The sequence below is a fragment of the Camelus dromedarius genome, chromosome 7 (assembly GCF_036321535.1).
Source record: "Camelus dromedarius isolate mCamDro1 chromosome 7, mCamDro1.pat, whole genome shotgun sequence".
Taxonomy (NCBI): Eukaryota; Metazoa; Chordata; class Mammalia; order Artiodactyla; family Camelidae; genus Camelus; species Camelus dromedarius.
In genome coordinates, this window is record NC_087442.1 from 83,027,200 (window position 1) to 83,043,719 (window position 16,520).

Genomic DNA, 16,520 nt, shown 5'->3' on the forward strand with positions numbered 1-16,520 from the left:
GCATTTCTCTGACAATTAGCGATGCTGAGCATTTTTTCATGTGCCTATTGGCCATTTGTATGTCTTCGCTGGAGAAATGCTTGTTTAGGTCTTCTGCCCATTTTTGGCTTGGGTTGCTTGTTTCTTTGATATTAAGGTGTCTGAGCTGTTTGTATATTTTGGAAATTAGTCCCATGTCAGTCACATCATTTGCAAATATTTTCTTCCATTCTGTAAGTTGTCTTTACATTTTGTTGATGGTATCCTTAGCTGTGCAAAAGCTTTTAAGTTTAATTAGATCCCATTTATTTTTGCTTTTAATTCCAGTACTCCAAAAGCTTGTTCAAAAAATGCATTGCTGTAATGTATGTCCACAAGTGTTCTGCCTATGTTTTCCTCTAGGAGTTTTATAGTATCTGGTCTTACATTTAGGTCTTTAATCCACTTTGAGTTTATTTTTGTAAATGGTGTTAGGAAATGTCCTAATTTCAGACTTTTACAGGTAGCTGTCCAGTTTTCCCAGTTTTAATATTTGTTCTTTACTTTGATGTTTCTTCCCAGGGACTTATGATACCCACGTATTAGTATATGGGTGTTAGATGTTCTGTGCCTTACTTCAACATTTGTCACTTTCTCTTCAATACTTTTTATCTTTTTATTGTAACTTTTTCTTAATAGAGGGACTGGGGATTGAACCCAGGACCTCGTGCGTGCTAAGCATATGCTCTACCACTGAGCTATTACCTTCCCCCCGACTAGTAGTTTTAAAAGGAGACGATGATGGCCAAGAAGAGGAAGGCTTGTGGCACAGAGGGATTTGAGAGAGAAAGGCCATGAGAGGCCACTGCCACAGGCCAGGTATGAGGTGACAAGGCCTTACGTTGGGGTGACAAAGAGAAAACCCTCAGGGAAATGGAGGAGTGTGGAGGAAGGGGTACCTGGGACTTGAGTCAGCAGGTGGGAGTCCGAGCTCCGGCTTCTCCACAGAGGTTCTGTGTGTCGTTGCCCTTTCCTGCCCTTTCTGGGGCCTCAGTTTCCCCATCTGCCAATGGATTTACTGGATGGCCACTAAATCCATTCCAGGTCTACGATTCTCAGCGTCTGTGGTGCTTGAGTCGCAGTCCCACCAGCAGCACATGGAGAAGATGAGCAGGAGAGCCGGCTGGGGAGGCTGGCCGGTGTGCCTGGAGCTGAGCTGATGATGAGTGTGGGAACAGCAGGATGGCCAGTTAGAAAGGACAGCTAAGCAGCAGAAATATGAGACTCAGGAATAATCAAGGATCCATGATTTTTCTCTGTCACCTACCATGGGTAATGGGGAGCTCACTGTACGTCTGTCTTAGACCTCCGTTTTAGGAATCGATATTTTCTGTTCACCTTCATGAGCCATTTTTTGAGTGTCGCTTAGCAGTTGATGTTTGATCAACTGCATGTAAGGACAGAATTAAAATCACTTTCTATAGCCAAGATTCTAAATGGTAAACATTTCCCTCAAAACCCCAATGATAGGTTTTTAAGAGAGACACTGCTCAGCATCTTTTGGGTTAGCCTTTACCTCCCCTGAAAAATTTTCAGGCCATTTCCTGAAAGCAGTTATCAGTAATATGGGATTTTATGCATAAAAAGATGACTGTTTGATGCTTTAACATGCATTTTAATACAGTGGCGCATCTGTCCTCCACACATTTAAGTGTCAACAAAATCAGCTTTTTCTCTTCCATAGTAGCCAAATGGAATTGGACATAAATGAATGGAAGGAACACACGGGGCTATAAATACTGGATCCATCTCTCCATCAGTAAGGAAATCACTGTAGGTCAAATCTGTCTTATTTATACTGCAATTTGCAATATAAATTAACATGAATAGGGAAGGGTAACAGAGCACATAATGTTCATTTCTTTCACCATCTTATCTTGGTCCAGTTAGGAAATCATCAGTCATAGGAAATTTCTGGAAGGGCCCATACAGAAAAGCTCAACAATAGTTGCCCCAGGAAAGGGGAAGGGTCTGAGAAAGGGAAAGGAAAGAGAAACTGACTTTTCACTCTCAAAGCAGAAGTCACTCTGAGTCACTCTTTGCAGTGACCTGCTCGTAAGCCAAAAGTCATCACATTGGCTCCGACGACAGAAATCTTCATTCAGGAAGCTTGCCTTGGGGGAGGGTGACTTCTGCACTGCTTCTTAAAATTGGCAATTTTCCTCTTGATTCCACTTAACCTTTCCTGGATTACAGGTTTGGTTGGAAGTTGGTAAAATTCAGACGCCTATGAAAATAAACTTTTGAATTATGAGCAGTATGTAGTCTGTGTAGAAAGTACAGGCACAGATGGAAAAGAAGTTAAAAGGCGCATACAGTCCACTCCCCCCCCCCATCTAGAGACAATTTCTGGTACATTGAAGGAAAAACATGGAACATGTCTGTGGTTCTGTATCTTCTTTTATTTACCATTACAATACTTTGTAGATGGTTTCCACGCCATTAAAATACTTCCATACTTTATCACATGGATCTACCGTAATTTAACTCAAGCCTTTCTTTGTCCATTATGTTTATTTGCCCACTTTTCACTGTTATAAATACGTTGAATGACTCAAACATAGGTCTCTCTCTCTCTTTTATTCTTATAGCTCTACGAGCTTTATTAATAATCCATTTTTAGAATACGAAAGGAATCTAGTGATGAATTCATCCTTGGGCTTTTCGATCTGCTATTTTTTTATCATCAGGTCTCTAGCGTTTTCAAGGGAGCATTAGTGGACCCAAATTCAGTCTAAAGCCTACGATTTTCAATCACAGCTTTAAAAAAAAAAAAAAAAACACCAATTTACGTTTCCAAACTGGAACACAGAAGAGACGCTTGTTTACACATTGTTGAAAACTATGTTGTGAGCATATCTATTTTGCTTTGTCTGGACCGCTAAATGTTGCTAGTTTTCACATTTGCAATTATGATTAAAGCTATCGCAACATCAAAAGGAAAAGAAATCTTAAAAGCAGCTCTTCCTGCAAACTGCGTTTTACCCAGTCAGTACAGTCAGAGCATGTCCGGGGAGAGGCAGGCCACTAGGGGGCTCTCCTCTCTCTGTCTCTCTGACACACACACAACCCCTCCTGCATGAGAAACTCAGTTAAGACTAAAAGTGTGAAATTCTGGGAAATTCAATGAGTCATATTAATTTTGGTGTTAAATGGAAAATCCATTCTTCTAGGCGTATTCAGTAGTTAGGGAAGCGATTTTTAGCATCATGTTTGCAGTGAGAGCTAAATCAGCCACTCAGTTATAACAGACATCCCTCAGGATGGACCATTTGGTACCCATTCAGGGCTGCAAGGATCCTCGAGCATACTAAGTTCTATCCAATCTTAGAATCTCAGTCTTTTTTCACCCTACCTGAAATTGTCTCCCTCCCTGTAAATTCCTAGCCCTCAGTTGGAGAAGGATGTTTCTATGGAGGCCCTCCCATCCTCTGACTCTGGTCTGTAAGCCGTCCAGTACCACTTTGCAACCACCTCCTTTATCCTTGACAGATGCTTCTGTGTCAAGGACCCCAACAGCCCCACCTTCCCTGTGTTGTTTTCTCCATCTCACTCATCGCCAGCCTCAAGCATACCCCTCAGCCAGTCATCTGCCTTCAGAACAGCTGACCTTCCTCTGGTTTCTGAAGTTTTTCTGTCTGGCTTAGTTTTGCCAGTGAGCAGGTGACTTCAGAAGTAGACACCATTTTTCCCCAAAAGTGTATCCGCAGCACATGAATTCCCTGTGTCTACCAGGAATAGAAGTCAGCTCCTTCCTGTTTCAAAGCCTTATCCATCTCCAGGCAACCTACTGACAATTAGACAGTTTCACTCAGGGTGTGACAGCAGGTATCACCCGAGTTCAGTGCACAGCCAAGCCTCCTCGAAGTTCACTGTCAGATCTATCTGCTTCCCCAGTCTCTCTCTCTGTTAATTCATCACTTAGATCATCTTCAATGAACTGGGCTTTGAGTTTGAGGGTCTTTAGAGCATCAAAAATATTTTAAACACGCATTAAGGCAGACTGATGTAATTCTTTCCAAAGAAAAGAGACAGAGCATTTCAGTCCCAAAAAGCCTTTACATATTTATTAATTCACAGAGAAAAAGGAGAAGTGTGAGGCTCAATATTGCATATCAGCGATCAGCAAACCTTTCTTTTCATCACTTTGCAACCGTTTCCCTGCAAAGGGCTGTAACGAAAGTACCAGCTTCTGAGTCTTGGTGACTGGCTCAACAGAGCTGAGTGCTAAGGACGTCAACACGACAAGCCAGCCAAAGTGGCACGAAATCTATTCCCTTGTCCCAAAAGTAAGCCATGGGCAAAGAGAAGGATCAGGAGAGAAAAGGGATGGATTTACGTCCCTACTACTTCCAGAAGAGCAGTTCAAAGGCTACCAAATAAAGACACAGAACTGACAGCACATCTCTGCCTACAAAGGATGTTCTTCTTACCTGTGCGGAGTATGAAAGTAGGACCTGCAGTAAAGCCAGCAATTACTGTTTCTTTAATAATGAACCCCTAAGCCATCTGCCCTGCCTTGTCATCTGCAGTATCACACATGTTCTGGTCCTCAGTCATCACTTTGACATTGACCTGACCTGACCTGGAATTTGCACCACAGGGTCTCATCACCCCTCCTGAATTCCGTGTGAGTGAATTGTATGCTGGTTTCAGGGGGAGAATTTTCTTTCCTTTTTCTGTCTGGATGTTTGAGCTCTTTATGGGTACCTTACAAAGTCATAAGCAAAATTCTTAAATATCTTTACAGCTTACTTTGGCTACTTTGCCAAATATCATAGAGTGAGTCATAATCTACACCAAACCCCATGTATCTGGTGAAGCTGCCCCCATGTGGAAAACCTGTGGTGCCTCAGTTTAAATAGCTCACCCCTCAATGGTCCTTAAGGAGCGAAAATGTATGTAAATCATGGGAGAAAGCTCATGGTCTTGCTCTAGAACCTAGGGAATTTATTAAAATTTAAAATTGAGCTAAAATAAGGTTAACCATCACAAATATCAGTTTTAACCTCAGCAAGCTGACGTTTTGTCAAGATGCCCAGCCCAAACCAAGATATTGGATGCAGCCTACTAGTAAAGGGAAGTAAAAAAAAAAAATTCTTTGCAGTCAAGCATTTGTTGATACCCTGATTCTGTCTCTTACAGCTGACAATTTTGAAAAAAACTTAATTTTCTCTCATCCTCAGATTCCCCACTTATAAACGGGGTTAATAATGCTTATCTTGCAGAATTTTGTGAGGACACGAGATACTGCATGGTGAATGGAATAATCGGCATTAAACAGAGAACGGCCATTGGAGTGTGATAAATGCTGTTTAAGAGAGCCGGTCCATTCTGCGTGCGGTGATGAATGAAAGGCTTAGTGCTGCCTCTTAGCGATGAAGGGCATAAATCTACCTACTGACAGTCTTCACAAAGAGTTTATTTATGTCTCTTTGAGTATTTATGAAAAGGAATGTTTCTTAGTCTGTTCGTGTATTAATCTGATGAACATTCATGACATTTGGCAGGACCACTTTCTTTAAAAGCCATAACATCAACCATTCTATTGTCATTTTTTTTTTAATTTGCTAATTTTTCCATCACTTTGAGGATTATAACTTCCTTGCGTCTTTAACTTTGGAGATGCCAGGGTCTTTTACTCCTCGTATTGAAAAATTAGTATCGAAAGATCATCCGAAATAGATGAGATTTCTAATGCTAACCATCCTTTTTTGAAATTAGGCCTCCGAAGTCTCTAGAAACAGAGGAGCCTCTTTGCTGGCCAGGCCAGGACACAGCCTCGTAGCTGCTATTCGAAGCCAACATCAACATGAGTCATTGCCACTGGGTATGTATTGTGCCTTTTGAACCCCTGGTACCCAGTACTTAACCTTGTTTTTCTTATCATGACTTCTTTAATACTCAGGATTCAGTATTTTCTTTTTCTTCTCTTATAGCATAGTCCACTCCCCTGCCGTTGTCTCCCATCCCCCCTTGTTTCTATTCCCGTTTCCCTTCCTCTTTGCTTTGTCCTTCTCTCTTCCCTCCCCTCCCTCTTCTCTCCTCTCCTCCAGACCCTCATTCCAATTCACCTTTATTCCATTCAGTGATGTGTTAGCTGGGTCCCAGGAGGGCACAGTTCAAGTGAGGTGATGCGTTCTGTTGCTATTAGATGCAATTTTTAATTTAGACCTCTCTCTGCATGTATATGGGGGCGGGGGAAGCTGGCACAATCTCCATTCCTAACCTCAGCCACCTCTTTCCAAAACACATGCCACTTGTATCAAAGGAAATGAAGTGAGAGTCTAAACAGGTTGGGATATTTTAATTATTACTCTTGGGAAATCAACCAATGGCCAATGCCGTAGGTACCAGTGCTCAGGAAAGGACTTCTTTTAACTCATAAAGAATCTTTTGCCATAATAACTATGACAAAATAACCAAAAAAGTCAGAAGGAAGCCAGCCAAACTCCCCACATGGAAGACCTGTTTTATTCTCCTTCATCTGTTCGCAAGGGGATGAGTTAACATCCAGGTAAGTTCCTGGAATGTAAAAGATAATTAACATAGATCTGATTCACATTGGGTTTGATCTTCTAAAAATAATAGTGCTCTTATGTCACAGGAAAAAACCCTCAAGAGCTTGTATTTTGTTTTGACCAGTATGCGACCTGCCCTTCAAACTCCTCCATTAATCCTGGTATCAAGCAATCGTTTTCCAATCATTAGAGAAATTACCCCTGGGCTGAAGACTCAACCACAACCTGTACTTTTGTCTGTTTCAGCATATAATGACAAGATTGTGGCATTTCTTCGCCAGCCAAACATTTTTGAAATGCTGCAAGAACGTCAGCCAAGCTTGGCGAGAAACCACTCACTCAGGTAGGGGCTTGTCCGCCACCTCCTAAACTCCAGGTCTCTCCAGCTAGTTTTCCAGGTGGGACAACCTCTGTGGAGAGAGGGCAGATGCTTCTGATGAATTTTATTCATGAACTTAAATTATAACCTAAACACTTAAAATGAAAGGTCCAGCGGGTTCTAATGCTCTCTGAAGTGTTGCAAGCAGAGACAGTCATGTTGTCAGGTTACTCGTAAGATGCTAAAATCACTTCCACTGATTTGAAGGGAAGCACAGAAAGGGAGCAAAATAATTGTTTCATCAAACAATTGTTTACATAAAGTACCATATAAGTTATTTTTATTTTTAAAATATAATTATTTAATGGTAAATGGGATATTAGATGACTATGTTCAAAAATAAACAAGCAAGCAAGCAAAAAGCATCATATATGTTCTAACTACTTAAACCCTATTGTCCATTATGGTCATTTTTGAATGAGTGTATCTGAAACTCTCAATCACTTCATGTGGAAAGGATGCCCACCCAAAGAGACAAAAAGAGAAAGTATCCTCTGAACTTAGAGCCCACTTTGTCACCGAGATATTCAAGCCTGTCTCTTTTTCAGTTTACTACCCAGCTTTCCAGGAACTGGAGATGCATAGTGGTTAAGTGTGTCCCCTTGGAATTTGAATACTTGCTCCAGCCCTCAGGGACCATTGATGGAAGGATATGTTAATTAATCCTCTACCCTCAGCCCCCTCATCACTGAAACAGGGTCACAGTGTGAGCACCATTGAGATGCTTAACTGGGGGTGTGTGTGAAAGATTAGGTAAAGGTGGGCAGAAATGCAGGCAGTGACTGTCTCTAACGCCTCGCCTCCCATTTGGTGGTCTTTTGAACCTGGCTGACCACTGCAACCTTCTACTTTGACTCCCTCAGTGAGTCACCAACACCTAAAGATAGACTCTTTGCTCTTCAAATCTTTATTAATCCTGCCAGGGTGGATCACTCTCTCTTTTTTCCCTCCACCGCCCCCTCACTGACACCTCCTTCCCCAGTGGTTTTACTCTTTGTAAATTAGAACCACCATCCTCCCAACTGCCCGTCATCTCCACTTCTGCCTCTTTCTTCATTTTCCCATCTAAACATTCACCTCCTCACTTCCTGCAGCCCTACTTTCTCTTCTCCCTGCCATGGCCTATGTTTGGTCCTCATCATCTTGCTCCTGGACCTTGCAGTGGTCTCTTGGAAGATGCCACCAATCACCCTGCTGGGAACAGAATTATCTTCTTCTAGCACATGTCACCCACACCCTTCAAAAACACTTTGCATGGAGTATCTGTCCTCAGGACCAGCCACCATGGTAGCTTTTAGACACTCTTCTAGGGGACCTCAAAGCAGCTAAGGAGTCTTTCTGGAATTTAGTCCTTGAGGAAGTACGCTACACAGCATCAGGTGGAGGGCAGAGGTGGGCAAGTGATGCTAACCTCACTGTGATGAAGTGGGGGCAGTGACCTTCACCCTCACTGGGCCCCTAGTCAGCCCTGCCTTCCTCTAATCTCTGCTCTGGCTGCCCCTGCCAGGCCGCTGAGCAATTGAGCCCAGATTTGTGACTGGGAGACCTGTGCCCACCTCATGAGGTTTTCAAGGACAAATGAAAGGGGGTAGATTTTGCATTTCTCCTTCTTACGCAATAGGATAAGACTTATGAGTTTGGGGATGGGGACAAGGGTGGAAATCTGGGTATCGTCTGAGAGCTTCTGAAAAAATGTGCTGACTTATAAAATCAGCTTTCTTACATGGAGTTTTGAGGGGAAATTCTTTGTTGGGGGGGCACTTCCATTACTTATGAAATTATGAGCTCCCTCTCCAAAAAGGGACTGGTCCTGACAGAACCTTTCTGCCTTTAGAGGTCATGCTAAGGAAAGATGTCAACCTTCTCGTAAGAGGGGAATTCATGGCAACTGAAGAACCAAATGAACGATCTTGAGATACTTCTGTATTCTCTCCAGGATTTCAAAATGCATTAACAAAGGCTTTCTTTTTCATTTCTCCAAGAAACAAAATAATGCCAAAGAACAAAAACTAAAACTTCCCATGGTTCCCATGCTGTATGTATAATAAAGTCAAGATTTCTAAGCACAATTTCCATGGTCTCCAAAGTCTGGCTGTAACCTATATCTCCATCCTGTGCTAGTTTTTTCCTTCTGGAGTCTTCCACCTCCATCAAACAGCCTGTATCGTCTCCTACCTTTTTCATTCCTGGAGTGGCTTCTGTCTTAAAGGCTTTTCAACCCATCTTAAAAGCTCCAATCAAACACAAAGCCTCGATGAATCCAGGCAAACTCTAGTTTTTCTTTTGCCTCACTTTAATAGCATTCTTTTTTGTACCTCTAAGGTATTTTTCCATCCTCTCTTGTGTTCTATCATGCACTGATGTCTCCTTTGAATACTTTAAGCCCTTTTAGAGCAGGATCTATATCTTCTTTGTCTTTGTACCACCTTCCCCTCAGAGCCTGGTCCTCTGTTTTGAAGAAATGCAGATTAGTTTTAGAGTGAATGGAAGGTCTTTAGCTTGAGTGATTGTCACTTCCACTGATGGTCAACTCTGCCCAAGTTTAATTACTTCACCACAGAAGGCAGTGCGAGGAAAGGCAATTTCTAGAAGAGCATCGTGGGAGCCTGGCCATGTGAACTTAAAATGCCTTGAAATACCCTGGACATTAAAACATCACTGTTCAGCCCTCTTGGAAGAGAAAAATAAAAAAGGATCAGAAAGGGATTCATTCCCCAGTTGTGTGCCAGTGTGTAATTCTTATTTTCTTCCCCACTTTATTCTAGGGAGAAAATCCACTATATTCGGACCGAGGGTAATCATGGGCTTGAAAAGTTGTCCTGTGATGCAGATCTGGTCATTTTGCTGAGGTAAGGGGCTAAGCCTGAAACAGTTCTGGAAAAAGCAACTGGGAAAGCTGCTCTGGGCAGTTCTCCACCACGGCCTGGACTGAAACACTTGTTGTTTGTTCTAGAGGATTCCAGTGGCCACGACGGCAGTAGGGCCCCCCACACACACACCCTCCCTGCTGTCCATCACCGCCTTTACATTCACAGCTAGGGTACCAAAAGCTACGTGCAGTGCTTGATGGCGACCTCGTTGTACGATTAATCAGGGTTTAAAATAACAGGAAGAGTTTGCGTGCTGGGCTGTGCCTGTCTAAGTGAATCTCAGTGCTTTGGTTGCCCTGTGAGAATTGTAACTGCTTTTACCCCAATTCATGAACGTTCTCTCCTGGACATAGAACTAACTTTTTTTTTTTTTTTTTTTTTTTTACGTTGCAGTCTCTTTGAAGAAGAGATTATGTCCTATGTCCCCCTGCAGGCTGCCTTCCACCCTGGGTACAGCTTCTCTCCCCGCTGTTCACCCTGCTCCTCGCCTCAGAACTCCCCAGGTAACCTGATGCTCTGGAGCTCTCTCTCCTGCAAGCGGCCACCTGAGTTTCCAGCAGATGAAAATGTCTTTCCATTTTCAGATCATACACACACTATCTAAATTAGGTGTTGACCCATTACCACCAATATTTTGGTAATGCCCCCAAGCTGGAATGTGTTCTACATTTTTAAATGATTTGGAATTTTTTTTTTTTTTACAAAACCCATATTTCATGACATGTGAAAATTACATGAAATTCAAGTTTCGGTGTCTATAAATACAATTTTATCGGAACCCAGCCACACTTGTTTATTTCTGTATTTTCTGTGGCAACCTTCGTGCTGCAACAGCAGGGCTCAGTAGTAGCAACAGGGACCATATGGCTCAAAAAACCAAAAATATTTACTATCTGACCCTTTACAGAAAAAGTCTGTTGATCCCTGCTCTAAATTGCTGTTGCATTTTAAACACACTCTCCAAGCACTTAAAAGGGAAGTGCCCTTTCTGAAATATTGTGCCTTATGACTCAGAATGTTATTAAATACCAATTTTAGTAACATTTTGTGAAGTTGTAAAGGGTTTACTAGGTTATATGCTCACTAGGAACCACCATTAGGTCCCCACGAAAATGCCCAAGAGCTTTTTTTTCTTTTTCTCTTTTTAAATTATTTTTATTGAAATATAGTCAGTTTATAATATATATATATATAATATATATATTCCTTTTCATATTCTTTTTCATCATAGGTTATTACAAGATATATCCCTGTGCTATACCTTGTGTAGAACCTTTCTGTTTATCTATTTCATCATTAAAAAGTCCACAGACAAGAAATGCTGAAGAGGGCTTGGAGGGAAGGGAACCCTCCCACAGTGCTGGCCAAAGAGTTTTTTTTTTTTAACATCATGTGAAATTGTTCCCCTAAAATTTCCTTTATGTATTAGAATGAATTTACTCATGGTACAAAAATTCTTCCCTCAGAAATGAGGAAATACATGTTGAACTCTTTAGCGAAAAAAGAAGACATTATGTCCTGGCTTCATCAAGAGAATTAGCTTCAGTCAAATCCATACTCCTGGAATGGGATCCAGATATTGAAGCATTTGTCCCCATTGGCTTGGTTTTCTATATCCCCCTGTCATGGGTGTTTGGGGTAAACCCAAACTTATTTTTATAGCTTTAAAACTGAATGAGGGAAGTTAGTTTGAAAAATCTAGTCACTTCCTGTCTCACCGCCCCTAGGGGTAGAGTCCAAGCTTGGCTTTTGAAGCCAGTGGGGAAATTGAGATGAGAAACAGGATCCAGCAATACAGTCCGCCCCTCAGAAGGGGTGTCTCACTCAGCTAGTGCCCCTCAGTACGGCCACAGGTCTCTAAAACTCAAGCATATTTTATCTTTTTTCACTGAAGTACAGTCAATTACATTGTGTCAATCTCTGGTGTGCAGCACACTGTCCCAGTCATGCATATACATACATATATTCATATTTATGTTTTTTCCATTAAAGGTTACTACAAGATATTGAGCATAATTTCCTGTGCTATACAAAAGAAATTTTTTAAATCTATTTTTATATATAGTGGCTAACATTTGTAAATCTCAAACTCCAAATGTATCCCCTCCCACCCCCCCTTTCCCCAGTAACCATAAGATTGTAAAGCTAGAGCATCTTTTCGTCCGGCTCATCCCCGTCATGTTGTTCAGAACTGTTTCTTAGCGGTAGTTTTGCTAGTTGCCAACGTCTGTTTTTAAGTCCGTGTCTCCCTGTTGTGCCTTCCTCCGTACATTTGTGTCACCGGCATTGCTGAGGAAATGTCCCATGTGTGCTGCCTCCGACATACAGGATAAATGAGACAACACAGCCTGGGAAAAGAGGACCGGGAGCTTGGTCAGAGTCAGTATCGGGACAGTCGGTTGTTTCCAGTGCACAGGATGACTTATTTCTGGGGAGCAGAGCCTTCCATCTGTGGGGGCCTGTGGGTCTGCCTGAGGAGCTGCCCTTTTGTTGCAGAGATTGTCCCAACCTGACAGCATGTCTACGCTTTGGTCCTAACCTTTGGCAGTAGAGTATAATTTTAACATCATTACACAGGGGAGAGATCCTAATGCAAACAGAAAAATAAGAAAGTATAAAAACTTAGTTGCTAAATGAGAATGATTTGGAGAAGTTTTATAAAAGGAACCATCTTTCCTGATAAAGACGATTAACACCATGCATCCAATTACCCAATTCATTCTGTCAAAGTGCTTAATCCTTTTCTCTCCTAGCTTTGACCACGGGGTCTTAGATTATGTGGTCCAAATATTTTGATGGGAAATTTTACAGCTTCCATTTTTCTAGGCCTTTATGAAGTGTACCTGGAGGCAGAGATAGTGAATCAGATGTTTATCCCAACTTCGTAAAGCATGAGTTATTAGAAAAGTGCCCAGTCGTGACCACAGGCACAGTGGTAGTACCAGCAGTGGTGAAAGTCACATTGTAAAATGCACTGTCATCTGCTGGGCAGAAAATTACACCTGAACCTATAGACTTGTATTCTAGTTCCCACTGTGTCCTGAAACCTGGCGTTTCACCAATGCCACGTTCCTTTGCAAGTGGTGGCTCTTGGTTCCCTCGCACGTCAGGTGCTATAGGGCCCACCAGTGGGGCCGGTGCCCTCCGAGCATCCTTGCTAACACTGCTCTGCTTCAACCCCCTTCCTACTTGCTGTCATCTCCCAGCCTCTTTCTCCCTCTCAAGGACCACAGCACTCATCTCACAGTCTCCCTCTCCTCCCCAAGTCCTTCCATCATCCCGGATGACTCCAGCAGCCACAAGGGCACCCGTTCAGTTCCCTGGCCTCCCAGTTTCTGAACCTCCTCGTCTGCCCAAACCTTGTCCTCCTCCACCTCACCCACCTGTCCCCCTGTCACCTTCCTGCCCTTGTTACCATCTCTGAGATCACTGACTCAGGCATCCTGCTCCCATCCAACAAGCCCATTCAACTGCCCTCCCTAGTACCACCCTTTGCCCTCATCAGGACCTCCGGTTAATGGACGCCCCTCCTTCCCTTTCTCACTGCCCCTCTCTCATCCAGCGCAGAGTCCATGGTTCATCATTTCAGCACCAGTGCCCTGAAATCCCCGATCCTTTCCATTTCATTCGCAGAACTCCACCCCGAGATCATCTTCCGTCTGCTTCCTCTGCATCTGTAGTCAGGCATTCTTGGGCGAATTCACCTGGCAGGGCAGGTTGTCAGTTATAAATTGGCCATCTCTCACCTCTCATGGTCTGTGAACACTCAAAAGAAAATTCAACCACATTTCTTTGGTGAACTTAATCTTTCTTCTACTGCTGTTTCAGACATTTCTGCTTCTCTCAAACCTCCACCCCCTTGTTCTCTCCTGGAAAATCTTGGCCCTTTCTTCCTTCACGGAGAGCATTGAAGCTCTTAGGCAGAAGCCTTCTCAGATGCCTGCTGCCAATCGTACAAGCCTACCAAACCTGCCCCCAAATCCCCCAACTCAAACCTGTGCATGAGAAGAGGTGTCTTCACTAAGGTGACCAGGGCCTCTGGGCACCCAGTCCAGGGGGTAATTCTCAGCCCTCCCCCTGATCTTTCAGCCACATTTAGCATTATTGATGGCTGTCCCCCTTAAGTCACCTCTTCAGTTAGCTTCTGTGACACCACTGTAGGCATCTCATCTACGTCTTTGGCCTCCTTTGCAGATTCATCCTTCCCTTCCTACCATCCTCAAGACTCAGTGCCAAGTTTTTTTCTCCTCTCTCTCAAGCTATGTCTCTTTCCAATTAAGCATTCAGAGGTCCCACCATCAAAGTCCAAGTTCATGATGTCCCCACAAATTTGTTCTTCTTCCGTTGTTTCCCAGCCCAGTAAGTGTCGCCACAGCCCATTCTGTTATGCTATTGGAAACTCACCTTTGCCTCACTACCTATATCCGGTTCATTGCCTCCTAAACTCATCTCCAATCTATGACTTCTCATCTACACTGACACCACCCTAGTCTAGTTTAGACTGTCTAAATCCACCCTGGACAGAATCCAGCTTTTCTCTCTACTGCAGAAAGACTGATGTTTTTAATAACTCAAGACACATCACGTCGGCCCCCATACAATGGCTTCCTTTTGTGCTTAACATTAAACAAAATTGCTTAGCAGAGTGTACCTTATCCCATTTGGTCTGTCTCCTGCCCACCTCTCAAGCCTTGTTCAGCATCACTTTGGTCCTGGCACCCTGTGCTCCAGATGAACGAGAGCACTGCTTTCCATTCTGCCACAGTACATTTGCACATGCTGCCTCTCCCTAGATTGCTCTTCTCCCAGCTCATCTCTTCTCTCAGTTAAATGGCAACCTTTCCAAACTCACTCCATCTAATTCATGCCTATTTATTCTTCAGCTATTCCTCAGGGAAGGTTTTCTGAACTGGGCCAGAGTATTCTGTGATCTCAAAGAACTAAGTTCCTGTTCTTCACAGGCAACAGTCATTTCAACTTGTAATTATATTCTCATTTCTGTGAGCTTGGTGGTATCAATCTTCTCTGGCTTATAAATGCAATACCTGGAATATAGACTAATGAACAGTTATTGAAAGGGTAAATTGTGATTCTAGCCATCTGTGAAACTTGGAGAAGAATGTTATTTTTCCATTCCTTTTTTTTTTCATTAAAAAGTAAAGATAATAAATCATTTACAAAGCACTCTAAGTGATACACAACTGTCTTCTATAAAGAGTCAAGGAATGATTATTAATAATAATATTATTAATCTTGTTTTTGTGGTGCAAGGTAATCTAACATAAACTCCTAAATGCTCTGGGCCCTCATGGGCATGCATGTTTATTTTAACATCAATATAAATACAGTTAGAGTTGTGCAACACACACGCATATTACAACCCTGGTTGCTTTATGGTATAATTGCAGCTTAGAAGAGTCTAGTTTGATTTATATTGTTTGAGAATATGTAAGAACAATTAAGCCAAGAAATAGGATCATCAAGGTATTTTTAAGAAAAAACACAACTTGAAATGGAGTAGAAAATGTACATGTTTATTGTCATCAGAATTCAGTTTTCTCTTAAACGTATTATTTCTATTTATTATAAAAGTAATCAAAGGAGTGATAGTAATCAAGGGGAAGTGCTTAGAGAAGAAACGTATGAAGACACGGGAATGTGCCTCTGAGTGGCCCTCCCTCTACTGACCCTTGTCATGACTTGTTCAGTAAAAATGGCTTCTCTCCGCAGGTTTACAGAGAGCCAGTGCACGAGCCCCGTCACCCTACAGGAGAGACTTTGAGGCCAAGCTCCGCAATTTCTACCGAAAACTGGAAGCCAAAGGATTTGGTCAGGGTCCAGGGAAAATTAAGTGAGTGCTCCAGTCCTCACTGTTAAATTCACATGGTAGATTTTACCATCCTTTCCCCCCTGTGACTCTGTAGGATTTTTTCTTTTTTTTTTTTCTTTTTTTTTTTTTTTTTTTTGGAGATTGGATACCACGGTGTGATAGCAGTCATGCACATAGAAAGAAGGAAAGAAAAAATGAGGATGTTGGCTTGATCTCCAGAATATATAAGCAGCTCATACGACTCAATAAGAAAAAAATAAACAACCCAATCCAAAAATGGGCAGAAGACCTAAACAAGCAATTCTCCAAGGAAGACATACAAATGATCAAAAAGCACATGAAAAAATGCTCAATATCACTAATTATCAGAGAAATGCAAATCAAAACTACAATGAGGTATCACCTCACACCAGTCAGAATGGCCGTCATTCAAAAATCCACAAATGACAAATGCTGGAGAGGCTGTGGAGAAAGGGGAACCCTCCTACACTGCTGGTGGGAATGCAGTTTGGTGCAGCCACTATGGAAAACAGTGTGGAGATTCCTCAAAAGACTAGGAATAGACTTACCATATGACCCAGGAATCCCACTCCTGGGCTTGTATCCAGAAGGAAATCTACTTGAGGATGACACCTGCACCCCAATGTTCATAGCAGCACTATTTACAATAGCCAAAACATGGAAACAGCCTGAATGTCCATCAACAGGTGACTGGATAAAGAAGATGTGGTGTATTTATACAATGGAATACTACTCAGCCATAAAAACCGACAACATAATGCCATTTGCAGCAACATGGATGCTCCTGGAGAATGTCATTCTAAGTGAAGTAAGCGAGAAAGAGAAAGAAAAATACCATATGAGATCGCTCATATGTGGAATCTAAAAAACAAAAACAAAAA

The 16,520-nt window shown here is 42.3% G+C and overlaps 1 protein-coding gene across 5 annotated transcripts in view; it reads left to right on the top strand.

Annotated features, from left to right (window-relative positions):
* The window catches only part of HECW1 (HECT, C2 and WW domain containing E3 ubiquitin protein ligase 1), a 321,611-nt gene that overhangs the window by 260,669 nt on the left and 44,422 nt on the right, over window positions 1-16,520 (top strand). For all 5 annotated transcript variants that reach the window (XM_064487726.1, XM_031454627.2, XM_031454628.2 and 2 more), the window contains 5 exons: window positions 5,743-5,848; window positions 6,786-6,882; window positions 9,684-9,767; window positions 10,182-10,291; window positions 15,519-15,639. In XM_064487726.1, coding sequence (XP_064343796.1) covers window positions 5,743-5,848; window positions 6,786-6,882; window positions 9,684-9,767; window positions 10,182-10,291; window positions 15,519-15,639 — 518 coding nt within the window. The remainder of the gene's footprint in view (window positions 1-5,742; window positions 5,849-6,785; window positions 6,883-9,683; window positions 9,768-10,181; window positions 10,292-15,518; window positions 15,640-16,520) is intronic.